General features: G+C 42.8%; 1 protein-coding gene across 5 annotated transcripts in view; it reads left to right on the top strand.

The window, feature by feature from the left end:
- The window catches only part of LOC130910324 (uncharacterized), a 63,757-nt gene extending 50,337 nt beyond the window's left edge, over positions 1-13,420 (top strand). For 4 of the 5 annotated variants that reach the window (XM_057827523.1, XM_057827521.1, XM_057827522.1 and 1 more), the window contains exons 19-35: positions 1,654-1,710; positions 1,776-1,924; positions 1,997-2,098; positions 2,170-2,218; positions 2,408-2,488; positions 2,708-4,495; positions 4,570-4,691; positions 4,778-4,888; positions 5,003-5,060; positions 5,406-5,510; positions 8,665-9,315; positions 9,387-9,449; positions 9,522-9,655; positions 9,731-9,865; positions 9,943-10,000; positions 10,088-10,144; positions 10,211-13,420. In XM_057827523.1, coding sequence (XP_057683506.1) covers positions 1,654-1,710; positions 1,776-1,924; positions 1,997-2,098; positions 2,170-2,218; positions 2,408-2,488; positions 2,708-4,495; positions 4,570-4,691; positions 4,778-4,888; positions 5,003-5,060; positions 5,406-5,510; positions 8,665-9,315; positions 9,387-9,449; positions 9,522-9,655; positions 9,731-9,865; positions 9,943-10,000; positions 10,088-10,144; positions 10,211-13,074 — 6,584 coding nt within the window. In that variant the 3' untranslated portion in view covers positions 13,075-13,420. The remainder of the gene's footprint in view (positions 1-1,653; positions 1,711-1,775; positions 1,925-1,996; positions 2,099-2,169; positions 2,219-2,407; positions 2,489-2,707; positions 4,496-4,569; positions 4,692-4,777; positions 4,889-5,002; positions 5,061-5,405; positions 5,511-8,664; positions 9,316-9,386; positions 9,450-9,521; positions 9,656-9,730; positions 9,866-9,942; positions 10,001-10,087; positions 10,145-10,210) is intronic. The other variant, XM_057827524.1, reaches the window with a different exon arrangement.
- Positions 13,421-14,797: the final 1,377 nt, after the last annotated feature.

The raw sequence follows: 14,797 nt of genomic DNA, 5'->3' as shown, positions 1-14,797 counted from the left end.
ACCATACGCCGCACTCAACATCAAATTGGTGTGCATGGCTGTCACCCCAGGAGGAAGCCTCTTCTGAAGTCGGTACACAAAAAAGCCCGCCTGTCTCATTATACCATAGGACATGGTTCCAGTAATCCATGTGCTTTTTTGACATGTCTTCAGCAAACTGTTTGCGGACTTTTTTTTCTTTGTCAGTGTTGTCCCATGAAAAGATACTTAAATGTCTGCAGAAATGTGTGGAGTGTACTCACTTTTGTGATACACTGTATATAACATTACTATGCTGCAAAAACACACTCCCTTAAAACTAGTTAAATTCCCTTGTTTTCAGTGTACGTCTATTGGAAATGAGTGAAATTATCTCTTAGGTAAAATTCACTAATTTTTTGAAAGAAGAAAAAAAAGCTTACTTTCATCTAGCTAAGCAGCCATACTTTAAGCAATAAATTGTTGTATTTAAAAATTTAAAAAAAAAAAAAAAAAAAACTTGTTTGTAAGAAATGTTCTTTTATTCAAGATTAGATATGGTTCGAAACATTATTTGAAAGGAAATTTGTCTTGATTTAGGTGAAGAATGACCAATTTTTAAATGTATGGGCTTTATAAGAAAAATATTAACTTCAAATGGAATAATCTGACACATTCATCTGTTAACTAGTCTTTAAAATTCAAAACAAAATGGATTAAATTATTTGACTAGATTCAAGAAAAAGGATCTGATTAAGACTTTATAGATTAGCATATACTGAATGCATCACGGTACTTGCCTCAGCTGTGTGGGACCCAGGCAGTTTTGTGAGTGGAGTGGAGTGTGGTTCGGTGTGTGTTTATCATATAACCACTGTGCCGTCATGTTAAGCGTGCTTACTTGACTGACATCACTTGTCCAAATGTCCGTGGTGAAACTGATGTGATCAGCATGTATTTCACAAAGAATAGTGGTCATATCAGGCAGGTAAGCACGCATCTGAAAACTAGCGGCAATCAGTATCTGGTAGCGGGGCTCCAATGCGGTAACAGCAGCCGAAATCCAATGTCCTCAACAACGGCTAGTCACCGAAGGCTATAAACTGCATTTTTTTTTTTTCCATCCAAGTCTTCGGCTCTCGGATCACTTTAGTTAGATTGTCTCTGCCTGTCAAAAGAGGCTCCGATCATCACAAGCCCCGTAGCTTTCTATTATTAGCTTTAGCCTTCGTGCTAGCGGCAGCTTCGTATTTGTTCCACAGATTTTTGTGATGCAGCTTTGAATTACTGATCAGGTTAGTGGTGTTGAATGAGGATTCTTTCTTTCCGCCGCGTGGAACTTCTGCAATGCATGTTTTGCAGATGGCGAGAGCGTCATTTGTTTCACACACGGAAAAGTCAACGCACATTGGTGATAGAGGCGCCCTAATATCCAACTGCTTCAACTATGTCGCGTAACGCATCATCATACGACAGGGGCTTCAAAAGGAGGAGGGGTTGTGCAGAATTGGACAAAACTGCGTCGATTGTGTACATTTGGAGGCTAAATAAAGTATATAATTCTCATAAAGCATTATCGTTTTTTTTTTGTTTTTCTTTTAAATCTGGATTATCTGTGTGATGTCATAATTGCCATCATCGGCTGATAATTATCAGTAAATGATATTATCGTGCATCTTTGCCACATCTGTGCAGTACCGCCGTGCCAAACCTACAGCCAATGCTTTGAAAACAAGACCTTTCCCATTCTGGGTAAGTAAAGTGGCGACCACAAAAACATAAGCTGTTCTGCAAAGTTGAACCCTTTACCTTTGCAGGGCACAACTTTATCGTGTCGTACGAGTGCAGTCACCCATCTTGCGATTCCATGTACGATTCATTGCTGTGTCTGATGTGTGGAAGACTGTTGGTGAACCAAGAGGACTATGCTCACGTTTTTAGCTGGGAACACGTCTCCACCTTTCTTGTAAGTTCTTCAGCCGGTCCTTGGAATTTGAAATGAAATGACCATAAGTGATTTTTTTGTTCTGCTCTGAAGGAGCGGTTCCATCCTGGCTCGTTGACTCCGCAATGTGATGCAAAAACCTTTCTCGAGCTGGCAAACAAGGCTGCGCGTATTCACATGGTGTCACATATGCAGGTATAACAAAGGAAAACGTGAGATCAGGGAGCCACAAGTCTTCAAAAGTAATTGCAATATCATCCACACAGAAAATTAGATTGGATCGGCCCATCAAGGAATCGTGCACTTATGACAAAGGTGAACATGTTTTCCAATTTTGTTTAAATTGTTGTTGGTCTGTTTTCCTGACAAATTTCTTGAGTCCAATATATGCACTTCCATTCTAGGGTGGACTTGAGTTACAAATTCGGCCATATTTAACATTGGTGTGAAACCACAGGTGGTGTTGGGCTTATAGTTTGATGTTTTTTCATATTTACTTGCCAGTGAAAGTGATCTTGGGTGCAGCAAAGAAGAGGGGCAGCAAAGGTTTGATTATACCGCTCATCCTACCCCAAGCACCTTTGGGTAAGTCAAACCAAAAACTGGTAATTTTCATGTTGTGTAAAGGCAGTGTTCTCGTTTCTTGATTTGGACAAAGTGTATTCTACTTCAGTTCTGTCTGAGGAAAAAAGATTTTTGTCCCAGTGTTTTGTTTATATTATGTCATGCTGTGTTTAAACATTGTTTCAAATACTTTGTGATTGCTTGAACTAATCAAACCCCTCCAAAAAACTGTGACATCAGCAAACGGATTGCCAAGCAAGTTGAAGAAACTTCCTTTGAAAAATGGCAATAAAAGTCTCACAAAGAGTAATGGGGCTTCCACACCAAAAGAGACAAAAGATGAGACTGGGCAACAGAGGAGTGGCCATGTTCCAACTTTCATAAAGGAGGAAAGTCAGCAAAAGATGCCAAGCATTGCTCAGGATGAAGAGATTGGCAATAAAAAGCAAATCCAAATCTCCAGAGAGAATACACCATGTGAAAAAAAGTTGAAGATAAAATGTGAGACTCTTGAACAAAAGGGGACTGCAACTACCTCAGTATCGAATGTAGTCGAGGCTGAAGTCCTTGGTTTTGCCAGCATTGAAACTGACTCTAAATCTAGTGCACTCTGCTCATCAAGTTCGAATTCTACACCTATCGTTGTGAGCTCTGGGTTCATTGCACAAGCACCAAACACAAGTTGTACTACAAACCCCACAATATTGTTAACAACAACCGCAAGCTCACGGTCCACAACATCTCCCTACAGTTATGCTACAAAATCAGGTGGAGTGGTGGAAACAACCTACAGTGCCACAGCACCTGCCAGCATTTACATGCCAAAATCAGGTAGAGTTGCAACAACTACATCTGGTTCGTCCGTCACCAACCATATTGGTAGTTTGACAACAACAACCCCTGTGGTAACTTCCACAACATCTGGTAATAGGTATGCTTTGAATGTCAGTAGGGCGGCTGAAACCACTCCCAGTTTAACTGTTGTCACCCAATCCACAGCACTGAAAAGCCAGTACGCAACTAAATCTAGCAGAGTGACGACAACCACAGCTTTGAGCTGTCATACAACTATCACCAAGTCCTCTGCACCTACTTGTTCCGGTAATACCAAATCTTACATTGTTGCAGAAACCTTGCCCAGTGATTCCTCAACCTCGACCAAATATATGGCGCTCTCTGCGACTACTACACTGTTCAGTAGCAGGAGAGTAACATCAATGTACTCAAGTGGAACTGCAAGCACCCCAAAGGTTACAGCAACGACTACTTGTACAACAAAGTCGGGGAACATTACAACATTCTCCAGTGGAACTTCAACCACCAAGAAGTCCACCGCACCTGCTACCGTTTGTACTGCACCATCTTCAAGAGTTGCAGCTAGTACCACCAAGTCCACAGAAATGAACATTCATGATTGTTCAACTCCATCTACTGGACCTGGAATCAAAACCAAACCTGTGGCTACTACAGTCACCCATGGCACCACCAAAACTAAAACAACTCCTGTCATCCATGATGCGAAAAGCTCTTCATTAGGGACCGCACCACGAACAACCACCAATCTCGAAGCTACAACAGTCATCCATGGTGCTGCACCTATCATCAGCTATCCTTCCCCTACCATCAAGGACACGGCAACAAATCCTATCCATGATGCAACAACCTCTAAACTTATCACAACGGCGTCCACCTCATCGGTCACTAGTTGTGTGGTCTCAACCTTAGAAATTACAGCTGCAAACTCTGACCCAAGAACTTCTATCACTGTTTCATCGTCGCTGCACAAAGCACCCAAAGATGGAACTGAAAGAAGAATTCAGGGCTCTAGCAGGACATGTGAGAAAAACCTATCTGTTCCTTCTCATGTTGTGGTACCAACCTCAGCAGAGGCGGTGGTTAGACACAGAAAATCACTAAACACTGATTCAAAACAAAAGCTGTACATGTGTCACCCTCCTTCTTCCAGACCTGGAACCTCAACAGCCAAGATAATGAATAGCAAAACTAAGCCCACTGTTTCTAAAATTGGTGAGTATTAATGTTCTGTGAGTCTGAAATTTAGTTGGTCTTTGTGGGTAATTTTTTTTTTTTCAAATCTGTAGGTCAAAGCTTTATAGTTGCAGTAAACTGCAGTGGGAGAAAGCAGTCCTACTGCACTCTTTGTGGCATCAGATTGGATCGTTCCAGTCACCCTACAGAAAACATTCACCTATATAATTATATGGTGTGTCCCATTTTTTTTTATTTTAAAAAGTATATATAAATGCTGTCAACGATGTTTACGGTGTATGCCATTTAATCCCTAACAAGAAATGGAGGTTCCCGGAGTTGACTGATGAGCAGTTGGCGGGCATTAACCTGGAAGACTTTATATTTGGCATGACTGAGGTGGAGAAATGTATGGGACTTCGAAACTTCCAGGTGTGTTTTTATGTTCAAAGCAATACAAAGTTGAAAAAAATAATCCTGTATGAAGAGAAATGGACTAATTCTGTCAGGTATTGTTTAAATATTGACATTTTCTTCACTTTTTAGACAATAAGAGTGACCAACGATGAGTACAACCACTTGTCTGAGCTTCCAGAGGCCCAAGGTAAATGAGACAAATAGTTCAAAGATAAATAAGTTGTGATTGCCTTATGACCACCGGTAATTGGTTCCAGTTCACCAGTGACCTCAATGAGGTTGAGCAGAATGGAAGCCAAACTGTGTTGTTTTTGTAAGCCCTTTTAATTTTCGTCTTAGGCCTAGGCTAAGTTTATACTCCAGGTCTTAATGATCAATTCAGACTTTTTTTTTTTTTTCTTTTGAGTAGCGCCAAACCAGCTAATCATTAGGTCCTATTCTGAAACATTTACATCCACCCAGAAAGATTCTCCATTTGAAAACCCAACCAAAATTGTTGTACGCACCCCTGAAAATAATCATTTGTCTTTAGCTTTACAGAAATTGAAGACCCACTTCTTGGTTTCATCAAACACTTTAACGGCTTTAGAACAAGTTTCCCCTGCCTCCTTACATGGAGCAACAAGTCCAGAAGATGGTAATATATTTTATCATTCACACCATGGGGTGAATTTTTAGTTGGCCTAATGTGACTGTGGTCAGCAGAAAGATTTTTTTTTAATTTATATATAATTGCATGTATTTGTTCATTTCTCTATAATAAAGTGTATTTTTATGTAGGTTAGTTATCATTTAGTTTTGGGCCAGAAGCCCCGTGTATTAAAATGACCATTCCTCTTTTATTACAAGTGGGAATCTTGGGGCACCTAATGATTCGATTACGATACGATTACTGATGCCCACCCCCCACCCCATTAGCCGCTTTTAATGTTTCCTACATTGGTTACAAAAATTGTACAAAAATCCTGTCAGACTTGATACTGAAATAGTTCATTTAACAGTTCAAACAGTAAATAAAATACTCCAGTCCCCATTCTGTATCAGCAGCTTTAAACTACATTCAATTAATTTAATGTTGTGAATCAACCGCATTCAATTAATTTAATGTTGTGAATCAACCGTTTAAGTTGTTAAATTTGCCCCGTTATTCCATAATTTCCCTTCTGTATACTTTCGACATGTGAAAGTTTTAAAAAACGGTTTTAAAGATGGATTCAAGACTAGATTTTGCCGATTTAGGAGTACTTTAGATAAAAACTTAATTAGGTTCGCTCGGAAGGTTCGCTACAACAGCCTTCCAGAAAAGTCTACTGCTTTAAAATGGCGACTGTTTACTATTGCCGGCAAGTATGTCATTTCGCATCTAGTTTTCTATACACGTGCTAACGCCACAGTCTTGTCATTTCGCATCTAGTTCTACAGTATATACATGATATTTACCGTAGCATTATGTGGGCGTAGTTTATAGCGGCTCTCGGCCGCAGTCAGGCATTATTGGATTTTTATCTAGCGGCAGGAGTTGAGCATGATGTTTACTCCGTTCCATTCCTCATTACTTGGCATATTTTTTTTATTTTATTTTATTTTTATAAACCTGTCCGGTTCAGCTGTTTGACACAGAGAATGGAAGTCTTTAAGTGTCTGGTTGGTCTGATCAGTTTTAATGTTTCACACTGAGAGTTACATCCTCCCATTGTGATAATTTAACATACCTTGTTTATTATGACAAAGCAGCGAACAGGAAGGGGTTATGGGGGAACAAAAGAAAACACAAGAAAAGAAAGAAAACACCAAAAAGAAATACATTGAACGCCTACACTAACTATGAATATGTTGGTGCTATCGTCAGCTAGATGTATTTCCGGTTGACACCATGTGGGGGGCCTGTTGACCAGGGAAAGAAGTGGAGGGGGGTGTGGGAGTCTATAAGCTAAGTGGTTGGGAGGGGTGGAGTGTACACAACTGAGCTTTGTGATCTAGAAACCAGTAATTGTCTGAATCCCTTGTGAGTGTAAGCCCGTCGGCAACCTACCCTACGCTACTGCGCCCCCCCCCCCCCAGTGCGCCAAATCACATGCAGCCGCGCGCGACCCCCACCAAACACGTGACAGCCATGCAGATGAGCGGCCCCACCCCAGAGCCACGGCCCCCACCCAGCCAGCCCAGGGAGGGAGGGAGATAAGGCAGGGAGCCAGCACTGCCCAGCCCTCCTCTCGCAGCCCAGCAAAGAAACCATCGTCACCCCCACCCCGGATCCAGGGTGGTCCCCCGGGCCACCCGCGTCCCCATCAACTAGCCTTCAGGGATGGGAAGAGGGGATGCACCACCAACCCAACCCGCCCCACGAGCCGCAGCCCCTGGCACAGCACGGGACACTCAACGGCCCACCAAGCCCAGGGCAGGGCAGGGTCCCCCACCGGAGCAGGCGACACCCAGCCACCGGCGTCCAGCCAGTGACCCGCGACGAAGCGCAGGGCTGATACCCTGACAGAGAAGAGAGGGGAAGGCAGAAGCAGGAGAATGCTAAGGAGCCGCCGCGGGGTGACGCAAGATCGGTGCCCCAACCTCCCCCCACTCCCGCGGCCGGCAGCCCAGGCAGAGGAGAGGCCAAGCTCTGGGAGACACGCCATAGAGAAATGTGGGACCTACCTACCACCTTATTACTGTGGCCGCCAGGTTCCCGGCTAGCAGCCATTACCCAGCACCGTGATGGGATTGTGTGGGGAGGGTAGTGCAATGTATGTATGGCCATGGAGTGCTTTGAGAGTAATGACGAGGATCTTGTAGTTGATTCTTTGTTTAACTGGGAACCAGTGAAGTTGACGGATGATGGGGGTGATGTGGTGGGGGTCCGAGTGATCAGGCATGCTGCTGAGTTTTGGAGGAGCTGTATTTTCTGGAGGGACTTATTTGGGACACCGAAGAGCAGTGAGTTACAGTAATTGAGCTGGGAAGTAATTAGACTACAGACAAGAGTGTAAGCGATATGGCGGTTGAGAGAAGGGAAGAGGCAAGAAATATTGCGAAGGTGAAAGTAGGCTGATCTGGTTATGTCATTGATATGGGAGCGGAAGGAGAGCGTGCTGTATTGTACAAATTGTTAAGTAGTGCATATATTGTGTACGTCCAGTATATTTTGCTGACTTTTACTAGGTTCATGTCAAAAACCACGTAACAAATATTACAGTGGTACATCTACTTAGGAAATTAATTGGTTCTGGAAGTAGTTTCGTAAACTGAAAACTTCGTAAGTAGAGACGAGTGTAGTTGGTGTGAGAGCAGAAGACTGGATTGGATGGAGACAACTGATTCGCTGTGGCGACCCCTGAAGGGAAAAGCTGAAAGGAAAAGAAGAAACATGAAAGGCTGAAAGGAAAAGAAGAAACATTAAATGACAGTTGTGCATTATGTAAAAGAATAAGAATAAAAGTAAATATACTCATGTAAAGCTGTCGGAACACGAGTGGTGAATGAAGAGGACTCCGGGATACAATAACAGTAGAGGTCCCTCTTAGCTAGTTGGTGCCAGGAAAGATGCTAGGCAATTGCCAATAGCAGAGCAGCTATAAGTATGCTACGTTCAGTAAACTGGGAGCTGCGAGTACCAGCCATACTGTATTTTCGTCTTTCATATCCTGAATTTTCTTTTGTAACAAGAGGCAGTATTCTCCAGTTTAGGCGTGTCATAAAATTCTGTACATAGAGACATTTGTAAGTAGAGGTATTGTACCACTGAACTTAAACATGACATTTTGAGTTTTCTAAAATAAATGTCATCTTTCTCTTGCCAGCATTGGACACAGAGGCTCATGCTAGTACTTCTACTAGCTTAACTGCCGAGCCAGAAGCCACTGTTCAGACGACCCGTCAAGGCGAATTCAGTGAAACGATGTCTGGGCAGCAGAAGATAGATGATCATGATGATTTTGCTGAAGAAAATCCAGAAGGCTTGAATGACTCCTTAACGTCAGTGTCACTGGGCCCAGAATCACAATTAAATGAAGAAAATGATGATGAGTGCTCACCTTCAGTGTTGTTAGGACCAGACCTGCACATTGGTGATACAGATGTCAAGGATATGGAGGAAAGTCTGTCCAGCTTCAATGAGCCCTCACCAGAACTGTCATTAGGCCCAGAGCAACAAATTGCTAGTACAGGCTCAAAGGACGTTCAGGATCTGGAAGGTTCGGAGTCAGGCTCATCTTTAGAGCTGATAGAACCAGACACACATTTTTCTGATCGAGAATTAGAGCTTGAAGATGAGGATTTGGAGGTCTCCAATAGGGCCTCACCTTCGTCACCAGGACCAGAACTGCCTCCTGAGTTGGAAACGGGCACACAAAATCGGATTGTAAGATGCAAAACTGAACGTGAGTCCATTCTGCATGATGCACCAATCGATGAAGGATCTAATGTATCCCAGGTCCCCATTCTTGGGCCAGGTAGGTTGCTTTTTTTCCAGGATTTCTGTTTGAGAAGATGATGCACTGTTGCCACTATTATGTTGTTACAGGAAATGGAAGTAACTTGAATTCTTTCTTGTGGGTGAGGTACCGGTCCAAGAAGCCGATCATAGGTGAGTAAGGAGTGTCTGACCAATGCACCACACCTGCAACTAATCGGAAACTAAAAGAAATTTCCCCGTCAGGTCTATCATCTGTGTACGAGTGCTGTGGGACATTGAAAGATTCATTCTACTTGTGTGAGAGCTGTGACCAGAAATTCAGCCTCCAGGATATCTGCCAGCACATCGTTAGTGATGAGCATCAGCTCAAATACATGGTAAGGAGTGGTTTAACTGACTCTTTTGCCAGCACTTTTAAAATTGATATTCAGTAATAGAATATTTTTTTGCAGCTAAGAGCTTACCCTCATTTACTGGATTCATTTTGGTATGATGAGGACTTAATGCAGGAGATGAAATTGGATATCCTCAATGATGTCATTGTTAAAATTGCAGCGCAGGAGCGTTCCAAAAACAGTGACGCAAAGGTAACCTTTAGCACAAATGCCTTGTTCCAAATGTCAATATTCCATTTATTATTATTCTTTTTTTTTTTTTTGCAAAGGTTGTATTCCTCTGCCAAGATATGTACGAGTCTGTTTGGAATGCTCCATTTGCAGAAGGTATTTTTGTCACTTTCCAATCTGGGTTATTTATTACCCATGAGTGTGTGTCATAAATTGCATCAACTGGATTCTTTTTGGTTAAAGCTCTCGACATGCTGCAGCATGGCACCTTTCAGCCTGGCGTCTCATCGCAACAAAATGGTATGTGAATCCTTTAAGATTTACTTTTGACACTTACTATTGTCATTCTGGGTTTTGTCTTCAAAGAAAACCGAGCATCTGAGCAACAGAGTGGACAAACCAAGGACTTGCCTGTGGACATGAATGCTGATTCTGTTCCTGCCTCGTCTTCCGCTAGAACCTCCTTCGGTGCCCAAAAGACCTGCACAAGCTCTCATATTCCAACACAACCATCAATTTTGAGTCCTGTCTGTAGTACATCACCTCCCTTCCAAATGAAGGTTGAGCAAATGGATATGCAATATAAGCCTCCTGAAAACTTGGTTTCTGTCACTAAGGCCCCCTATTTTGTTCAAGTTAAGAATGAGCCGATGAGCTGGCAGGTACAACCTCATGAAAGGCCTAGTCCTATCTCTAAAGACCAGCCCAGTTTGGAAGTGAAAGCTGTAACGATGCCGCAAGAGCATGAAACTGCTAAAGCCATTTCTGAGGAGCAGCTACATTTTAAAGTGAAGGATAAACCGAAGCCCCAAGTGTCTGAAACTACTAAAGCTATTCCTGAGAAGCAGATCGAAGATATCAAGTCAGCATTCCCTCTCAAACCAAAGTCCAAATCTGCTGGACGCACTTTTGAGACTCATCCTAGTTTTGAATGGATTTTTGAACCTGTATCTTCAGAGTCTGATTCTGGTGAACCTGCTGGTGTCATTTTTGAGAAGTGCAGTTATCATACAAAGGCTGAGCATTTACCTTCAGAGTCTGCATCTTTTGAAACCGTTGATCCTGTTTTTGAGGGACAGCCTCGCTATCAAATAAAGGCTGTGTTGATGCCTTCAGAGTCTGAATCTTTTAAAACAGCTGGTCCCAAGTTCAACGAGCAGCCTAGCTTTGATTGGATTTTTGAACCGGTATCTTCAGAGTCTGAATCTGGTGAAACTGCTGGTCCCATTTTTGAGAAGCACAGTTATAGAGCGAAGGCTGAGCCGTTACCGTCAGTGTCTGAATCTTTTGAAACCGCTGATCATTTAAAGGCTGGGTTGATGCCTTCAGAGTCTGAACCTTTTGAGACAGCCGGTCCCATTTACATGGAGCAGCCTGGCTTTCAAATGAAGGCTGAGCCAATGCCACAAGAGTGTCAAGGTCATGGAACTGCTGATCCAGTTCTTGAGGAGTTTCAAATGCCAAATATTTTTCAAATAAAGGATGGAGTGGCTCTCTTGCCTTTAGGGTCTCCTGTAACTGCAACTCAAGGCACAGACAACGTGCCTAGTTCTCAGGTGAAAGCTGAAATTGTGCTTTTAGAGGATATATCTCCTTTCAGTATTGGTTGCATTTCCAAGACACAACCAAGTTCTCAAAGAAAACATGACCTGATTTGCCCAGAGTCTACTCCAGTCACCAAAATGCCATCTAGTTTTCATGTAGAAGAGGCATTTCCGAAAGATGTAACTTCCTCAACTCTGGGTCCAACAATTTCTGAAGAGGAATACCTCCCAACCAAGAAAAGAGCATCTCTCGAGTCTTTAGATGATCTCATCAGGATTTGCACCAATAAGACCCAAAACATTGATTTTCGGCCAGTCAAATGCAAACGGAAGTCAATGGAAACCCACCCACCACCATTCTCAGGGAATCTGGCTCCTGGTGACCACAGTGGTTCTGTGATACAAGAAACAAACTCAAGTTTGAAGAAATGCCATCCCAAGGCCGTTGACGGTATTGCTGTCAGCACCAGCCAGCCAATAGCTCAAGGCTCTAACTTGATGTCTGTGCAGCCCATCAACGTGACGAGGAACAGTAGATGGGATTCAAAGACCCTTAAAAGTCCGTCGACCAGGCAAGGGATCCAATGTGTCACGGCGGATCTTCCTCCTGCGAGAAGCTCACCCCAGGAGTGCTCAATGATTAAAAGTCAGTCGGCAGTGCCAGGGATGCAATGTGTCATGCCAGATCCTCCTCCTGCTTCTGTGATACAAGAAACAAACTCCAGTTCGAAGAAGTGCCCTCCCAAGGCAGTTGACGGAATTGTTGTCAGCACCAGCCACCCCATAGCTCAAGGGTCTAACTTGATGTCTGTGCAGCCCATTAATGTGGCGAGCAAGAGTAGATGGGATTCAAAGACCCTTAAAAGTCCGTCGACCAGGCAAGGGATCCAAAGTGTCACGCAGGATCCTCCTCCTGCGAGAAGCTCACCCCAGGAGTGCTCAATGATTATGACTGATAATTCGACCAACACAGTTGTTTCCCGTGAGCCAAATTTATTTAAGACTGAAAAACCACAACTGGCAAACATTAGCCAAAGTTCCATTCCCGAACAGACAGAAGTGCTTCAGTGCCATACTATTTTAGAAAATCGTGTACAATACGATTGCAAACTCGACAAAGATCATCGACAGATGGCAGCGCCTCAAGGCAATACAAATACGGTTGAACTTTCGGAAAACCGTGTAAATTGCAATTTAGACAGAGCTCATCGGGAAATGCTCACTGGTGCGATGGCGGGTCCAAGTGAATCTCAGCTGTCAAGTTCAGGTAGTCACATCCCTTTTGTGTCACAAGTCAATTCAGAGTCTGCTCCCATCGCGCTGACTACAGATCACAGAACAGCAGGTAGTCACAGTCTTGGGAAGAATAACGTAGAAGAGTCTTCTGCTCTACAGTTTCACTTCCCACAGGGAGCCAACCATTTCACCATGCCATTCTTGGGCCACTATCCATCAGCCATGGGATGGATGAATCAGCCATCTCAGCAGTGGTTACAACACCAGCAGTATTCTTTGCCATGGGTTCAAAATACTGTAAATTGGACCAACGATCCCAACTACCTGTGTAATTTTTCCTTCGCAACTGCACTCTACCCTGGCCATATCCTCCCACCAGTTCCCAGTGGCGGACAAGGAAATGTAAGCTTTTCCCAGCCCAGTAAGGCTCAGTTCTCAAAAAATAAGTAAGTTAGCCTTTCCGAGTTAAGATTAACACTATCCTGTCTACAGTATTACCACTCAAAAACATTGAAGCGTTTGAAAATTTCAGCTTCATGGCTTGGTTTGTTACATTTTTTTGAAGGTTTTTGCCATATTTGGTATTTTTTTTATCATTTTATTACATATATTTATATATCTATTGCTGGAGTTCCATTTTATGTTCCTGTGTGAACGGTTTGTGGAATTGCATTGAAATAAATGGGACGTGATCAGAAGCTAGACATTAACATTTTGTCAGGATGCATTAAACCGCTTTTGTCAAAACTGGTATTTCTTAATCTGAGGGCTATTAAATTCTAACATTTTGCTCTCATCATGTGTTCCTCCTAATCTCATTTTTGGTTTTTTGGCAGGGATGGAAGTGTTTAGACTCATTGTTGACTTAAACGGTGGCCTGATGACTCTTGGGAATGTTAGAAGGTTCCATCTTGGCTAGTACCTGAATGGGAGACTACTCTTGAATAAGTCAAGTCGGGAAGATTAGCAATACATTAAAATTGGATCGAAAAGTGATGTGACTCGGTAAACCACTGGAAATATTATACAAGATAATATAACAGTCAAAGATCTTCAGTAATCCCAAGACCGCATCACATCACTTTGAAGACTGTTTGAGAGCAACACTCCCTACTGTGTAGCAACTTGGGTTGGGAACCTCTGGATACCTCACGATAACGATGCATGATACAAGACTCATAATATCAATGCTCTCACGATACGGCGATACAACTAGAATCGATCATGGGTCAGGAAATCATTCCAGGATATGCTACATGACTAATAAACAGAAAGACGAGCCACTTTCATCCAAGAATAGAATAGCCCTTTATGTCATTATACTGTTGTGCAATGAAATTGTGGAGAATCTCCCTTTACAGTGCAGGACTAGTAAAAATCTCAAAAGTGACTTGCAAGTTTAAAAGTATCAAATCTAAAAGAATGTGTATGAGGTAGTCCTATGTTCAGGCAGTGCAAATAATCGAAGTGAAGTAGCAGCAGTTGACAGTGAAGGCATTGAATATTGCACGTAAATAAGTATTGCACATAGAATATGTGTGAATAGAAGTAGCAGCAGTTTGATTGTGAAGGCAATGAATATTGCACATAGAATATTGCATGTCATGAATATTGGACATAGGGTGATGTGGTGTTAATGTGGCAGTTCAGGGTGGAGAGGGCTTTAGGAAACTCTTCCTCTGTCTTGTTTGTTTTGCTTTAAAACACCTATAGCGTCCCCCAGAGGGAAGCAGTTCAGACAGCTGGAAACCAGGATGTGAGCTGTCCTTGAGGATGTTTGTTTAGAGCTCTGCTGAGGCACCGGTAGGAGTAAATGTCCATCAAAAAGGGGAAAGGACAGCCAATGATCCTCTGTGCTGCCTTGGGGCTGTGGAACGAATCAAATTATAATGTATTCCACTGTATGTAGCTAGAAACCTACTATGTTAAGACTGTTAGATGATCACGTAATGTAAAATCAATCGGCATTAGTAGTTCGATCACACTTGATTATGAATCCCAATAGCATAAGTCAACAGTGAGTCACGTGTCTGCATTTTGACGGCCTTGCGAGAGTGAACGAAGACCTACTCCTTAAGCTCAGCAAAATAAGTGTTAACATCACGACTCCAGACGCAGAAGCGCGGGAAAGAGGGAGCTGAGAAGATTCCATGGGACAAGAAGACGACTTCAC

The sequence above is a fragment of the Corythoichthys intestinalis genome, chromosome 22, assembly GCF_030265065.1.
Source record: "Corythoichthys intestinalis isolate RoL2023-P3 chromosome 22, ASM3026506v1, whole genome shotgun sequence".
In the NCBI taxonomy this organism is placed as follows: Eukaryota; Metazoa; Chordata; class Actinopteri; order Syngnathiformes; family Syngnathidae; genus Corythoichthys; species Corythoichthys intestinalis.
The sequence above is the reverse complement of the archived record's forward strand: the minus strand, read 5'-3'. Positions and strand labels throughout refer to the sequence as shown.